We start from the raw sequence: 16,743 nt of genomic DNA on the forward strand, positions 1-16,743 counted from the left end.
TCACTTACCTTCAAGGAGCGGTGTCTCAGAAAGGTGGTGTCCACCATTAAGGACCCCGTCTCTCAGGACATGCCCTCTTCTCATTGTTACCATTGGGAAAGAGGTACAGAAGCCTGAAGGTACACACTCAGCAATTCAGGAACAGCTTCTTCCCCTCTGCCATCCGATTCCTAAATGGGCATTGAAGCTATGAGCAATACCTAATTTTTATTATTTCTGTCTTTAAACTATTTTTAATTTTACTACTTAATACACATGTGTATATACACTTAGCATTATTGATTTACTTATTTATTTATTTTCCCTATATTATCATTTATTACATTGTACTGCTACCACAAAGTTAACAAAGTTCACAACATATGCTGGTGATATTAAACCTGATTCTGATTCTGACTTTCACCCTTCTACTTCCTGACCTATGTCAGCCCCAAACTTGCAGTGTCTGTAACTTGATGTTATTTTTTATGCAAATACCACCATGATCATGCTCTTCCAAAGCTTTGTGATCTTTCCTCTTGTAAATACTCAATTTCTACCATCAGAAGTAATGACACCATCTTTAATTTTTAATATTTTTGCCTGTACATTTCCATCTGTTTATCTTTCGCTCTTTAAAATTGTCCTGATAATTCACCAAACTTTTGGTTTGCTCACTTCACATGCACTGCAGTATCAGGTTTAGTCTGATCGCTTCCCTGGAGAATGCCTTTTTATAGTGCACTGCATTAAAAGTGTTAAATAAATGTGACTTCCTCATTATGAATATAAATAACAGGCTTTTGATAGCTTTGAGGAAAAAAGGATCACTTTACTTAATTGTTATATGCATTTTGATTAATAAAACATTAAAAGTTGCTATGAAGTATGCACCAACTCATACTCAATCCAGCAAACCTTGTTTTAGATCTGTAAACAGTCACCTTATATTAAGAGACTGCTTTGAAATTCTGAGTGATAGAACTTTTTCACATAGAATCATCTTCAATAGATACAACTTAATTTTGTGTAGAGAGCTGTGGTGAAAATGATTCCCACTTTAACAGGGCATTGTTGAAAGTGAGATGAATCATTTTAAATATTTCCTGAAAAATAGCAATTAATTCTCTTGTGCACTTCTTTTAAAGAGGTGGGAAGTTGTATAACTAAATTTAAAAGTTAGGTTGGGATAAATGAAAATGTTTCTCTAACCCAGAAACCATAGTGACAAATCAGCATGATAATATTACAAAGCTCAAAGTTCAAAGTAAACCTATTATCGAAGTACGTATATGCAACCGTTTACAACATTTTCTTGTGGGCCTACTCAATAAACCCATAATAGAATAATAACATGATAGAATCAATGAAAGACGGCACCAATTTGGGCATTCAACCAGAGTGCAAAAGACAGCAAGCAAATACAAAATGAAATAAATAATAATAATAATACATTAGCAATAAATATCAAAAATGTTGTATGAAGAGTCTTTGAAAGTGAGCTCATAGGTTGTGGGAACATTTCAATGACAGGGCAAGTGAAGATACCTCCTTAGGTTCAGGAGCCTAATGGTTGAGGGGTCATAAGTGTTCCTGAACCTGATGGTGTCAGTTCTGAGGTTTTGATATTGTCTTCCTGATGGCAGCAATGAGAAGAGAACACAGCTTGGATGAAAGGGGTCCTTGATGATTCATACTGCTTTCCTGTGACAATGCTTCGTGTCAATGTGATCAATGGTGGAGAGGTCTTTACCTGTGATGACTGGGCAATATCCACTATTTTTTGTAGGATTTTCCAGTCAAGGGCATTGGTGCTTCCATACCAGGCTGTGATGCAGTCAGCCAATATACTCTCCATTACACATATATAGCAGGTTGTCAAAACTTTAGATCTCATGTTGAATCTTCTTAAACTCCTGAGGAAGTAGAGGTGCTGCTGTGCTTTCTTTGTAATTGCACTTGCATGCTGCACGCAGGACAGATCCTCTGAAAAGATAACACTGAGGAACTTAAAGTTGGCGGCCATCTTCATTTCTAATCCTCCGATGAAGCTTGGCTCATGAGCCTCTGGTTTTCTCTTCCTGAAGTCAATAATCAGTTCCTCGGTCTTGCTGACATTGAGAAAGAAGTTGTGGTTGTGGCACCACTCAGCCAGATTTTCAATCTCCCTCCCATATGTTGGTTCATTGCCACCTTTGATTCAGCCTATGGCAATGGTATCATCAGCAAACTTGAATATGGCATTGGAACTGTCATAAGTGTAAAGCAAGTAGAGGAGGGGGCTAAACACAGCCTTGTGGTGCACTGCTGCTGATGCATATTACGGAGGAGATGTTAATGCCAAACCAAACTGCTTGGGGTCTGCAAGTGAGGAAATTGAGGATCCAAATGCACAAAGACGTATTGAGGCAAACATCTTTGAAGTTTATTGATCAGTTTTGAGAGGATGATAATGTTGAATGCTGAGCTGTAGTTGATGAAGAGCATATTGATATATGCAATGTTCACTGTGCAGATATTCCAGGGTTGAGTAAAGAGTCATTGAGATGGCATTTGCTGTGGACCTGTTGCTCCTGCACACAAGTTGGAGTGGATCCAATTTGTTTCTCAGGCAGGAATTGATATGTTTCATCATCAACCTCTCAGAGCACTTCATCACTGTGGATATAAGTACTACTGGATGATAATCGTTAAGGCAGGTTATCACATTCTTTTTAGGCACCAGTATAACTGGAGCCTGCTTGAAGCAGGTAGGTACCTCAGACAGCCAAAGTGAGAGGTTAAAGATCACAGTGAACACTCCAAGTAGTTGTTCAACACAGGTCTTTAGTATTTGGCCAGAGACCCTGATTGGACTGGATGATCTTCACTGGTTCACCCTCCTGAAGGCTGTTCACACATCAGCCTCAGAGACAGGATCATTGGGGGCTGTGGGAGTTTGTGATGGTTCCTCCACGCTTTGATGGTTAAAGCAAGCATAGAAGGCATTGAGGTCACCTGGAAGCAAAGCCCTGTTGTTGCCCATGTTGCTTGATTTAACTTGAGAAGAGGTGATAGCATTAAAGTCCCTGCCATAACTGCCCTTTGTTGACTCAAGTTTAATCTGGGATTTCCACTTCACTCATGAGATGGCTCTTCGGAGATTGTTCCTGGACATTTTTTAACTTTCTTGGTCACAAGACTTGAATGCCTCTGATCTGGCCCTCAGCAGATTGTGGATCTTAGGATTCATCCAGGGCTTCTGGTTGGGAAAGACTCTGAATGATTTTGTGGGGACCCACTCGTCTACAGTTGTTTTAATGAAGTCCACAACAACTATGTTGTATTCATTCAGATCCACAGATGAGTTCTTGAACTCAGCCCAGTCCATCAACTCGAAGACATCCCATAGCCACTCCTCTGCCTCCTGTGCCCTTCTCTTTTTTGTCCTAATCTCTGGAGGTTTGCTCTTCAGCCTCTGCCTGTATGCAGGTAGGAAGACAGCCAAATGACCAGATTTCCCAAAATGCAATCTGGGCACGGAACGGTAGATGTTCCTTATTTTAGTATGAACACCAGTCTAGTGTGTTGGGACCTCTGCTGCTACAGGTTATATGCTGATGGTAATTGGGCAGAGTTTTCTTCAAACAAGCCTAGTTGAAGTCCCCAACTATGCTTTGAAATGCTTCAATCAATTATTTTGCTTTGAAACAGCTCAATGGAAAAAGAATTAATAAGTATTTAAGATTACTGATTGGAGCAAGGACTTACAGAAGGCAACACCAGAATCAATAATGCTTGCTTTATGAATCTATTGAATTCTGATAGTGTAATAGGAACAATGAACGTGCTGTCTGTGTGATGAATTATCAATGAGAAACTCAAATTTGTGTACAAAGTAATTTTAAGCATAATAAACATAAGTAGAAAACTTTCATTGTGGCTGTTGCCCTCCAGATGGAATTGGGGAGATGACATCTCAGGTAATTAAGACACATGGCATCCAGGGAGACTTGGTAGACTGGATTCAAAAGTTGCCTTGGCCATAGAAGACAGAAGAATGTTGGAGGTGGGCTTCAATTCTAACTGTAAGTCTCTAACCAGAGGATAAATGCTATAAATGCACCTCAATTGTGATATATGATTTCAATGAAAATGTAATGAACTATATAGTCAGTTTGCTGATGACATAAATAATGGCAGAGTTGTAGATTATGGGAAGGATGTCATAAGATTCTAAAATATAGACCATTTTGGAAGCAGAGGCATAGAAATGACAGATGAAGTTTTAATCCAGACCACTGTGAGCATTTACTCTTAGGGAGGTGAAATTTAAGAACAAAGTATACAGTAGGCAGGACCCTTGGAAGTATTGATTTGCGAAGAAATATTGGGGTGCAAATCCATAGCTCCCTGAAACTGGCAACATATCAGGGTGGTAAGGACATACCTTTAACATATCTACTTTGAGTTCTGATGAAGTGTTGACTGTTTTTTCTCCTCCATAGCAGCTGCCTGACTCACTGAGTTCCTTCAGCATTGTACGTGTTTTGGGCAAGATTTCCAGCATCTGCAGCATCTCTTGTGTTTAGCATATCTGCGTTCATTAGTTGGAGTTTTGTGTAGTTCTGGTTGCTGCTTTTAGGAAATATTTGGAGGCTTTGAAGAGGGTGCAGAGCAGGTTCATCCACCTGTGCTTGGATTAAAGAGTAATAGCCACAAGGAGGTGCCAGACAAGCTTGGATTTAGAAAATTGGAGGCTGAGGGGTGACCTGGTAGAAGCATTGGCAGGATGGATAGTTATATTAGGATGGAAATGTCAAGTATTGAAGGGCATAGCTTTAACATGAGAGAGAGAGAGAGGAAGTTTAAGGTAGACTTATGTGGCATTTGTGCTTGGAACATGTTGAAAGCAGATACAATAGCAACATTCAAGAGGCATTTAGACAGGCACATGCCTAATCAAAGAATGGAGTGACATGTATCATGTGGGGTGGATGGGAATAGTTTAAGCTGGCATGGTGGTGGGCACAGTCATGAAGGGCCTGCTTTTGTACTCTACTATACTATCTTTGGGTAGTGGGGTGGAGATACATTTCTATCAAAGAAGGTGTAAGGCACTCCTTCCATCTACTAGCCTGCAGGTCGCCCTTAGGCAAGGTGTAGCACCTGCCCAGTCACCTGATCAGGATCACATGAAGCCATGAGCAGCTGGTGCATATCACAAGTCCTGGTGATTCAACCACTGACGCCAAGCAGACAAACTCTGAAGAGTATTGATAATGGCTGGGGTCACCTGTCTTGTAAAGACACGGTACAGAAGAAGGCAATGGCAAACCACTTTTGTAGAAAAGTTTGCCAGGAGCAACCACGGTCATGGATAGAGCATGAAGGAGGTCTTTGGCACAGGCAGTGATCGCTCGTTTGGTAGAGAGATCAAAGACAGATGGAAGCCCATGATCATATAACACCATGCATAATAATGATGTAACACCATTTGTATCTCCATATTCTATACTAAAGAAGTTTGCGGATGATGTTGTGAAGTGTAAAAGCTTGAGACTGCAATATAATACTAATGGCCTGCTGGTTGGAGTAGAAAAATACCAAATTAAATTTAATTGGTAGAAGGAGCTAATGATTTATGGAGGTGCAACAGGAATTGGAATTAGTTTGTTATTGTTACATTTACAGAGGTACAGTGAAAAACTTGCCCTGTATACTTTTCATATAGATCAGATCATTACATCGTGCATTGAAGCTGAACAAGGTGGAATTATTAAAAAAATGCAGAGTAAAGTGTAACAGCCACAGAGGAAGTGCAGTGCAGGTAAACAGTAAGGTCCAAGATCATAACAAAGTAGATTGTGGAGGTCAAGGAGATCTAGGAAGCCATTTAATAGTGTTATAGCAGTGGGTCAAAACTGCCCTTCAGCCTGGTGATATATGCTTTCAGGCTTTTGTATCTTCTACTCAATGGGAGAGGGAAGAGGTGAGAACGTCTGGGCAGGTTGGGGTCTTTGATTATGCTGGCTGTCTAAGTGAAGCAGTGGGAATTATAGATAGAGAAGGCTGATGTGCCAGGCTACGTCCTCAACTCTCACAATGTTTGAGAACTATCTAGATAAGTACAAATGTTTGTACTTGAATGAAGTGCATATGGAAGAATATGGAGTAAGGGATGATATTACAGAAGCTAGATTGGTACAGCAATAATATGATGGCCTATTTCTCAACTCTATGTATTATAACTGCATGACTTGCTAAAGGATCAGAGCAGAGATGAGGAAAAGCATTTTCATTCAAAGATGGAAGGTATCTGGACTCGTTGTTCAAACACTGGCATGGGTTAAAGATAAAGATTAGTTTTATTTGTCACATTACATTAAAACATACTGTGTAGTGAAATCCATTGCTGTGTCAAATCAAATCATCAAGGATTTTGCTGAGGGCAGCCTACAAGTGCCGCCTTGCTTCCGGTGCCAACATAGCATGCTCGCAACTTCCTAACCCTATCTCTGCGGCTTTGGAATGTGGGAGGAAACCGAGCACCCAGAGAAATCACATGTGGTCATGGGGAGAACGTACAGACTCCAGGATTGTTGGGAATTGAAGATCAATCTTACAGCTGGCATTGTAATAGAGATACGCTAGCCACTACGCTACTGTGCCACCCAAAGGGAAACTCTTATCACATTTAATGTATTGAATGTGTACTTCAAGAGTTGGTATCTCCAGGGCCATGACCCGGCTACTGTAAGGTTGGATTAGACTGGCAGCTCTTTATTTTCACCAGCTTGGACACAGTGGGTTCAAAATGTTCTTTTAATTTCATAAATGTTATGTTCTGTAAATGATGCACAGTGGTGACATATGTGGCACACTGTTTGGCTGGTGGTGTTGCAGAGTTGGCATGTTCTTCCTTTGACTCACTGGTTACTCTCAGGTACCCAGGTTTCCTCCCATGTCCCAAAGATGTGCTGGTAGGTTAATTGACCACAGGATATTACTCCTCAGTGTGTGCCATAATCATAGAATAAATACAACATAGAAATGGGCCCCTCAGCCAACTTGTCCTGTGCTGCCCACCAAGCAAGTCCCATTTGCCTGCATTCAGTCCATATCCCTCTAAGCAGCCTCCTATCTGTGTATTTATCTGATCTCTTTTTATAGGTATGATGATGTTAGTGATTAAAAAAAATCAAAGGGGTGATGATGGACATGTGACAGAGAATAAGTTGTTACAGATAACTGAGGAGATGTGGTGGGGTGGTGTGGGTGGGAAGTGGAATTGGATGAATGAGATTATTATGTTGCAGTAAATATATCTTTCAACATATGATAAACTCCAAAAATGTACCATCTTATGAATCATTTCCATAATGTTCCTACCTGAGAAAGTATCAATTAACTGTTAATGAGCCACTGGTTTTGTGAGCAGCGTCCAATTGAAAAGGTTGCTGTGATACCACTTTACCACAATAGTTCCCTCTCACACCCCAGCACACTGTTATCAAGTGAAAGAAAAAGTTTGTCCGAGTAAGATATAGGAGCAGAAGTAGGCCATTCAGCTCATCGAGTCTGCACTGCCATTAATTCATGGCTGATCCAATTCTTCCAGTCATCCCAACTCCTCTGCCTTCTCCCCATACCCTTTGATGCCCTGGCTAATCAAGAACCTATCTATCTCTGCCTTAAATTCACCTAATGATTTGGCCTCCACAGCTGCTCATGGCAACAATTTCCATAGATTTACCACCCTCCAACTAAAGTAATTTCTCCGCATCTCAGTTCTAAATGGACGTCCTTCAATCCTGAAGTCATGCCTTCTTGTCCCAGAATCCTCTACCATGGGAAATAACTTTGCCATATCTATTCTGTTCAGGCCTTTTAACATTCAGAACATTTCTATGAGATGCCCCCTCATTCTCCTGAACTCCAGGGAATACAGCCCAAGTGCTGCCAGACGCTCCTCATATGGTAACCCTTTCATTCCTGGAATCATTCTCGTGAATCTTCTCTGAACATCTTCTCCAATGTCGGTATATCTTTTCTAAAATAAGGAGCCCAAAACTGCACACAATACTCCAAGTGTGATCTCACGAGTGCCTTATAGAGCCTCAACATCACATCCCTGCTCTTATATTCTATACCTCTAGAAATGAATACCAACATTGCATTTGCCTTCTTCACCGCTGACTCAACCTGGAGGTTAACCTTTAGGGTATCCTGCACAAGGACTCCCAAGTCCCTTTGCATCTCTTCGATTTGAATTCTCTTTCTATATAAATAATAGTCTGCCAGTTTATTTCTTCCACCATACACTTTCCAACATTGTATTTCATTTTCCACTTCTTTGCCCATTCCCCTAAACTATCTAAGTCTCTCTGCAGGCTCTCTGATTCCTCAACACTACCCGCTCTTCCGAGATGAAGGGTCTTGGCCTGAAATATTGACTGTACTCTTTTCCACAGATGCTGCTTGGCCTGCTGAGTTCCTTCAACATTTTGTGTGTGTTACTCATAATGTGTCTCATTCAGTTTCCTCTAAAATTGCATTCAAGAGAAATTAGGAATAGGTAATAATGCTACCTTTGACTGTGATGCCGCATCTTGAAAAGTAAATTATAATATTCTGAATACAGACACTTAGGTTCCAAAGGTACGTTTAATTTCAGAGAAATGTATACAGTATACATCCTGAAACTCTGCTTCTTTGTAAACATCCACGAAAACAGAGGAGTGCTCCAAAGAATGAATGACAGTTAAGAGTTAGAGCCCCAGAGCTCCCCCCTCCCACACATAAGCTGCAGTAAAGCAATGACACCTCTCCCCCACCGGCAAAAAAGCATCAGCACCCAGCACCCCCCCCCACCCCACTGACACTCAAGTGTGCAGCAAAGCATCAATAAAGACGCAGATATGCAGTATCCCAAAGACTACTCATTCACCCGGTATTCGACATACCACAGGATCTCTCTCTCCCTAATAAGGGAAAAAGAGGTGTTCCTGTTTCACAGTGAGAGAGAAGACATAACAAAACAACTCACTGATTTATGATGTTAAAAATCTGTTGCGTTGCTTTTCCCAAGCACTTTGCCCAAAGAACTCAGGTCTCTGAGATCACAGCAGCCAGCTTGCTGCTTTTGATCTTCCGTGTACTCCCACGATGCATCAGGCGGTGACGGCAGCAGCCTTGAATCCGCCCGCCCCCATTGCCACAAAAATCCGGAACCCTGAAGGTGCACTAGTCTTCCAACCCACATTCTTGGCATATCGAAAAACGGCCAGTTGTGAGGCCCCAAGAACAGGTCCCATTTCTGCAAAAAATTGAAGTCAACGTGTAACTCCAGCTCAGGGTCTTCTAAACAATCTTGAAACAGAAAAACAGAGATATCAAAGGTAGAAATAGAGCTGTATCTGAAGATGCAAGCAAAGGAGTCGCCGTTAGGCACCATCATCCTCCTAAACTCCACCTTCATAGATTCATAGTTATAATGCATCAAGTCAAGTCGAGTTTATTGTCATTTAACTATATGTATGTATATAATGTATATAACCATATAACTGTACAATGTCCTGTGTATGTTACTAAAAAGGGCTTCTTTGGTTTGTTACGAGTAGGAATGCTTCTTTGTCTGTTAAAAGTTTCTCTCGCCGTTGTTTCGCTTTAGAATGGCTGATATGGTAATTGCATTCATTTGTTAATCAATGGGGAATGTTATTGTGTTTTGTGAGGCTGGGAACTTGGGGGAGGGGTTGCGTGGGCTTGGGGTGTGAAGAGAGTCGGGAGGAGAGACGGACGAGGAAGGTGGACAGGCGCTGGACGGCTCGTAGGACCACCGCGACTGGCGCTAGACGGCTCGTAAGACCACCGGGTGGTCCCAGGGGTGACGACGTGGCTGTCGGATGATTCGTTGATTGAGCTCCTACGATGTGCACTACGCTGACTGAACTTTGATAAGTTGGCGCCTTTTGTTTTTTTCTTTCCTTGTATATATATATTGTATTGCCTAATACTTCTTTAGTTAATGTTAGTAAATTCTATAAAGTGTATTTCATAACGGTATTTGGTGTGAAGTTGATACGGTGAGCGGCGCGAGGCATAAACTCGATTCTCACAGCACCTGCGTGTACGGGAGGTGGGTTGGTGTGTGGCTGGATCTCCTTTTCCCCTAGACATATACCAGCCTTTTAGGTAAGTGTTACATAACATATATAGAAATGAGACAACATTTCTACGAACCCGGGTTTAAAGCACATAGCACATGACTCTTGAAGTAAGGATAAAATCTACAGATGAATTACACATAAATAGCAAACTAAAATGTATTAATATTAAATATTGTACAGTACAGAACAGATTAACCAATGACACTTCAAATACAATGTGGCAGGGAGTTCAGAAGCCTAATCGCTTGCGGGAGGAAACTGTTTCTCATCCTGATGTTCTTGTTTTTATGGATCATAGGCTCCTACCTGATGGTAAGAAGTCAAAAAGGATGCTGGATGGATTTGTGGAATCCTTAACAATACTAGGGGATGTACATGTGCTGTGCTCCTGATAAATGTCCCTGAAGGATGGTAGGGAGACTCCTGTGATCCTCTCAGCTGTTCTCACAGTCCTTTGTAGGGACACCTGGTCCAATGCCCGACTGCTTCTATACCAGATGGAGATGAAACTTGTCAGGATGCTCTCAATGGTGCTCTTGTAAAACACAGTTAAAATGGGAGGTGGGGAACCTTGCTTGCCTCAATCTTCTGAGGAAGTGGAGCTGCTACTGTGACTTCTTGTCCAGAGAGGTGAGATTAAGGGACCAGGTGAGGTCATCCATGATGTGAACTCCCAGGAACTTGGTTCACTTACCTCTCTCTAAGGGGAGGCAGGAATTCGCAGAGGGAGATGGATGGTTCATCTGCACCTTCCTGAAGTCCACAATGATTTCCTTGCTCTTCTCCACATTCAGGCTCAGGATGCTTTTCTCACACCAATTCTCTCCATACTCCGTCTCATTATCGTCCTTGATAAGGCCAGCCACTGCTGTGTCATCCGCAAACTTAACAGAAACATAGGAACATAGATAACCTACAGCACAATACAGGCCTTTCAGCCTACAATGCTCTGCTGAACATGTACTTACTTCAGACATTACCATAGCCCTCTGTTCTTCTAAGCTCCATGTACCTATCCAGGAGTCTCTTAAAAGACCCTATCGTATCTGCCTCCACCACCATGGCCGGCAGCCCATTCCGCACACTCACCACTCTCTGCGTAAAAAGCTTACCCCTGACATCTCCTCTGTACCTACTTCCAAGCACCTTAAAACTGTGCCCTCTCATGTTAGCCATTTCAGCCCTGGGGATAAGCCTCTGACTATTGTTATGAACCCCATAACTGGGTCACTTACCAGCAAAGATAGAGAGGTCCGCTGAAGTCTGATGGTACCATTTTTAAACGTTTTTATTTATAAAGGGGCACAAAAGTAAGGTTAATACAAACATTCAGATAATATACGTCGTCAATACTCAATCTAAAGCGTGGGTATAGTAGTAATCAACAATAAGAAGTAGCTCTATCGTTTGTCTAGGGGTAAAACTATTGTCCAATGGAAATATAAAAGTCTCGCCAGTTCATGAAGGCTTTTAGCCGTTTGAGGGACCGCTGGGTGTTCACGGGTTGGAGAGAGAAAATAAACTTGCCAGCCTTTTGGACTCAAAGCATTGAATCGGGAACGTGAGTTCCCCGTTGTCAGTTCGGAATCCTTTTCGGGGTTATCAGCCACGCGTGTCCCAAGCTAGGGGAAACCGAATCACACGTGGCTCCCGAACAGCTTCCCGTCCTTACGGGAACGATGAGCGATGGTGTCTCCTTCCGGTGCGTCGCTGGAATACCACCTCCTGCAGTCTCCTTTTTATCATGACGGGCAGATTTGAAAATGTCAATCAAGGTAGGGTGATACAATCCCCACCCCACATTGCCCGAGGGTGTCCATGTCCCTGATAGCTGGCATGTACTATAGAGTTGCAATTCACACATGTGCCTCTAAGAACAATGGTCAAATCCGTTGCATTGTCTCTCATTTCCTGGGTCCAAGACCCGAATTAATAGCGATCTTGCGATTCTCCGGAAGGAGGGGACTGGTCCCGCACCCTTCGGCCCCTCAGAGCTGTGGTACATTCATAACACCCCCTTTCTTCAAAGCGTTTTCACCAGCGGTGAAACAAAGTAGTACAGAGTCTTACAGGATTTTAGAATCTAACACAATACACAAGCTTTCCATTTCACTACAGAGCTATACAGTTATACATTTAATTCAGCATCTAAACAGGTAACGAGTACAGTGGCACTTCCTTTAATATTTTTTTTCTCTTGGACCTGACAAAAGGTTGGTAGCATCAGATTTCAACTTAACAGGCAGGTTCCAAGGGGGTTGTCTTTGTTATTCACATGCTTTGTCAAAATCCCGTACAGCCAGTTTTCCTATTTAAAATGGCGCCCCCATTGACCATCACCTTTTTTTCGGTGAGTTTCTACGGGAGGAACTCGAGTAGTTTGGCAGGGTAAACTCCCGTCCGCCTTATTCATAGGAGTTCTCGTATCAACACCGGATCCCAGACCTAATTCATTCCTACCCAATTCTTTAGTTTTAAGCAAGTTGCTATTTTTCTCTTCAGGACCCGTCATGCTATTAGTTTCCAATTTAAGATCTGCAAGCGATCCCGCTTTTTCCAGACAGCCTGTCAAGTGCTGCCTGTTCACTCCACATCCTTGAATAACAATAGCGTGTGGGGCCCCGGCAGCTCTCGACTTACTCTGTAAGCGAACTGCCGGGTTTAAAATTTTTTCATTCGATTTGGGAACTACAAACTTTCCGTTCCCTTCAATAATAATATTTATCACCCTATGGTCGAGTTCCACTTTAAGGTTCACCACCCCTTCGTGTACAAACACCTGGGAACCCTCCCTTTCCCCAATTACCAGGGTTAACCCTGTCTTCACTGAACCCAGTCTATCTGACCCAAAAGGACGGCAGTCTCGTTCAGCGGAATCAGATACCTCAGAACTTTTCTGAGCTCCGTGACTAGGTTCGGAACCACGTGCATCCCCATTCTGGACACTCTCAAACGGGACATTGACCTCTTCCAGGCTTTCAATACCCGTACCTTTTTCAAATTCCAAATTCCCTTGCTCCTCCCAGCTACTCTCTGGGCAACTTCCTTCCAGAGTAAACTCAACCCTGCAGGCTGAAACAACCTCATCTGCCAACCCAGCAGACCTCTCCAAGGTAGTGGCATCCTTTTCATCTAGGACTGCCTTCATCTCATTATCGGGAACACCTTGATAACTCTCAACTTTTTCAAACAGGGCTGCCACCCCTGACAGATCATCCATGTCCAACTCTGGACCTTTTAACAGCTTTTTCCGTTTCTCATCTTTATTTCCTACCTCTCGGACCTTTCTCTTCACTAAGGACAGATCTATCTCCTCTCCCTTACCCCCTTTCACGTTACTATTCCTCATTTTACCACCCTCAAAAACCCTCGTGGCACAGGGTCGGTAAAGACGTCTCAGCCAAATCAAAACTGGCCAATTTTAAACTGCTCCCGTTCTCAGCTGCTGTTTTCGACGGGCTGCGAGTGACCGCGCATGCGGTATAGCTCGGGGACACTATGGGCGGGGCCTCAACACGCACCGGTCGGCGGGTCATAGTCATGGCTGACCAAATCCTACCCCCGGCTAAATCGTTCCCAAGGAGGACGTCCACGTCAGTTCTCGGGAATTCTGATGGCACCCCTATTTCAACTGATCCATACACCAGCTCACAATCCAAAATGACCCTACATAAGGACACCATTTCTGTCCATTTTCCTATTCCTCTCAGGGCTACCTCGCCCATCTGAGGTCCGAATTGTAATACGTTACGGCTAATTAATGATAGCTCCGCCCCTGTGTCTCTCCAAATCCGTACGGGAATTGGTGGGTCCCCCTCCCTCACAGACACGGTTCCGTGTGACAGATAAATCTCAGACCCCTCGCGCTCTCTGCTTACCCGGGACCCTCTTGCCGATTTTCTGATTACCACTGCACACCCGATAGGGACCGCTGCTTTCCCTTTTTCTGGCTCCTTTCTCGGAACAAAGCACCTAGATGCAATATGTCCTCCCTTCCCACAATTAAAACAGGTCAAGCCCGGAAATCTCTGGCCATCTTGCCTTTCCCCCTCAACCTTACCACTAGCTCCCGGCGGGACCTCTGCCTCAGCCGGCAGACTTTCTCAGTCATTCCCACGGTCTCTCGGGGTACTTTTATTCGAGGAAAACTTTGTCTTGTGGGTTAGGGCATATTCATCTGCGAACCTAGCAATTTCCGAGATGGACATTCAGCTTCTCATTCAAATACATCCGGATCTCCTCCGGAACACACCCTTTTAATTCCTCAATCAAAAATAACTCCCTGATACGCCCATAATCCCCGTCCACCTGTTCCGCGGTGCACCAACGGTCCAAGAGCACACCCTTCTCATGGGCTAGCTCGGTATACGTTTGATTCCACCCTTTCTGTAAATTTCTGAACCTTTGTCTATAGGCTTCAGGTAATAGCTCGTAACTCCGGAGAATGGCCTCCTTTACTTTGGCATAATTCTCCGCTTCCCCCTCCTCGACGGACAAGGCCGCATATGCTCATTGTGCCTTCCCTTTTAACACACTTTGTAACAACGCCACCCACTGCTCTTTGGGCCACTTCTGATTTACTGCCACCTTTTCAAAAAGCAAGAAATAACTATCAACATCCGACTCTTCGAATGGAGGTACTACCCTTAACTCCCGACTAACATTAAACCTCTCCTCTCGATCTAACCCTGGATCTCTTCACTCTTTCCTTAACTTCTCCATCTCCCAGTCATGTTTCCTCTGTTTTTCTGCCTCCTCATACTCCCTCTCCTTCTCAGCTCTTTCCTTCTCCTTCTCAGCTCTTTCTTTCTCCTTCTCAGCTGCTTCCAGCTGCTTTACTTTAAATTCATGTTCCAACCTTACTTTCTCCAACTCTAACTGATCCGTCCCACTCGCTAGTACCTTTTCAGGGATATTTTCCAAATCCTCAGCTGCAAACACCTTCTTCCCAATGTAATACTGAGTTATGACCCTTCGCACTTCCCGCTTTTTCATTGATGTCCTCACCTCTGTGAGGCTTAACCCCTTCGCCAGATTTACCAAGTCTAATTTTGTAGCCGCCTCTAGCGCCCCCAGAGTCGGGTCTTTCATAAATTCATCCACGTCCATCTTTGCTGGCTTCCCGTCTGGCTACCCGCATACCAGATCCAAATTTTTTGACTTACAAACCCAATTCACTGACCTCCCAATTTGGTATCAAATCTCGAGACGAGGCCCCACGTTGTTATGAACCCCATAACTGGGTCACTTACCAGCAAAGATAGAGAGGTCCGCTGAAGTCTGATGGTACCATTTTTAAACGTTTTTATTTATAAAGGGGCACAAAAGTAAGGTTAATACAAACATTCAGATAATATACGTCGTCAATACTCAATCTAAAGCGTGGGTATAGTAGTAATCAACAATAAGAAGTAGCTCTATCATTTGTCTAGGGGTAAAACTATTGTCCAATGGAAATATAAAAGTCTCGCCAGTTCATGAAGGCTTTTAGCTGTTTGAGGGACCGCTGGATGTTCACGGGTTGGAGAGAGAAAATAAACTTGCCAGCCTTTTGGACTCAAAGCGTTGAATCGGGAACGTGAGTTCCCCATTGTCAGTTCGGAATCCTTTTCGGGGTTATCAGCCACGCGTGTCCCAAGCTAGGGGAACCGAATCACACGCGACTCTCGAACAGCTTCCCGTCCTTACGGGAGCGATGAGCGATGGTGTCTCCGTCTGGTGCGTCGCTGGAGTACCGCCTCCTGCAGTCTCCTTTTTATCATGACTGGCAGATTTGTAAATGTCAATCAAGGTAGGGTGATACAATCCCCACCCAACATTGCCCGAGGGTGTCCATGTCCCTGATAGCTGGCACGTACTATAGAGTTGCAATTCACACATGTGCCTCTAAGAACAATGGTCAAATCCGTTGCATTGTCTCTCATTTCCTGGGTCCAAGACCCGAATTAATAGCGATCTTGCGATTCTCTGGAAGGAGGGGGCTGGTCCCGCACCCTTCGGCCCCTCAGAGCTGTGGTACATTCATAACACTATCCACACAATCAATGCCTCTCATCATCTTACAAGGGGTGATTGATAAGTTCATGGCCTAAGGTAGAAGTTATACGGCTCTCGTTACATGCACGTGCAGGTTGACTCTTTGAGTGATTATGCAGAAAATTTGAAGTTAATAATTCATCTCCTTCTACCTTAGGCCATGAACTTATCAATCACCCCTGCTGTGGACCACTTCTGGAGGTCCAAGACGTCGACTTCTACAAAGAAGGGATCCGTATGCTCCACGACCACTGGACTAAGTGTGTAAATTTAGGAGCGGACTATGTTGAAAAATAAATGTGCTATGTTTTCTAAAATTGACTCCTTCCACCTTAGGCCACAAACTTATCAATCACCCCTCATATACACCTCTATCAGGTTACCTCTCATCCTCCGTTGCTCCAAGGAGAAAAGGCTGAGTTCACTCTACCTATTCTCATAAGGCATGCTCTCCAATCCAGGCAACATCTTTGTAAATCTCCTCTGCACCCTTTCTATAGTTTCCACATCCCTCCTGTAGTGAGGTGACCAGTACTCCGAGAGGGGTCTGACCAGGGTCCTATATAACTGCAACAAT

General features: G+C 43.4%; 1 protein-coding gene across 2 annotated transcripts; it reads right to left on the bottom strand.

The window, feature by feature from the left end:
* Positions 1–8,846: 8,846 nt before the first annotated feature.
* On the bottom strand, positions 8,847–15,845 carry LOC140733283 (uncharacterized). 2 transcript variants are annotated; one of them, XM_073056420.1, is made up of 3 exons: positions 11,366–15,845; positions 10,825–11,014; positions 8,847–9,277 (listed from the first exon to the last, which is right to left on the bottom strand). In XM_073056420.1, the coding sequence occupies exon 1, from the start codon at positions 13,477–13,479 to the stop codon at positions 12,439–12,441; it is 1,041 nt and encodes a 346-aa protein (XP_072912521.1). In that variant the 5' UTR covers positions 13,480–15,845; the 3' UTR covers positions 8,847–9,277; positions 10,825–11,014; positions 11,366–12,438. The 2 variants fall into 2 exon arrangements, with proteins under 2 accessions (XP_072912521.1, XP_072912520.1); XM_073056419.1 differs by having other exon boundaries at positions 8,847–9,330.
* Between the last annotated feature and the right edge of the window lie 898 nt (positions 15,846–16,743).

This window comes from Hemitrygon akajei, chromosome 9 (assembly GCF_048418815.1).
Source record: "Hemitrygon akajei chromosome 9, sHemAka1.3, whole genome shotgun sequence".
Classification (NCBI taxonomy): Eukaryota; Metazoa; Chordata; class Chondrichthyes; order Myliobatiformes; family Dasyatidae; genus Hemitrygon; species Hemitrygon akajei.

What these genes read in the sequence shown, in the direction of transcription:
- LOC140733283 (XM_073056420.1), bottom strand. Translation starts at nt 13,479, where the DNA reads ATGAGGAATAGTAACGTGAAAGGGGGTAAGGGAGAGGAGATAGATCTG.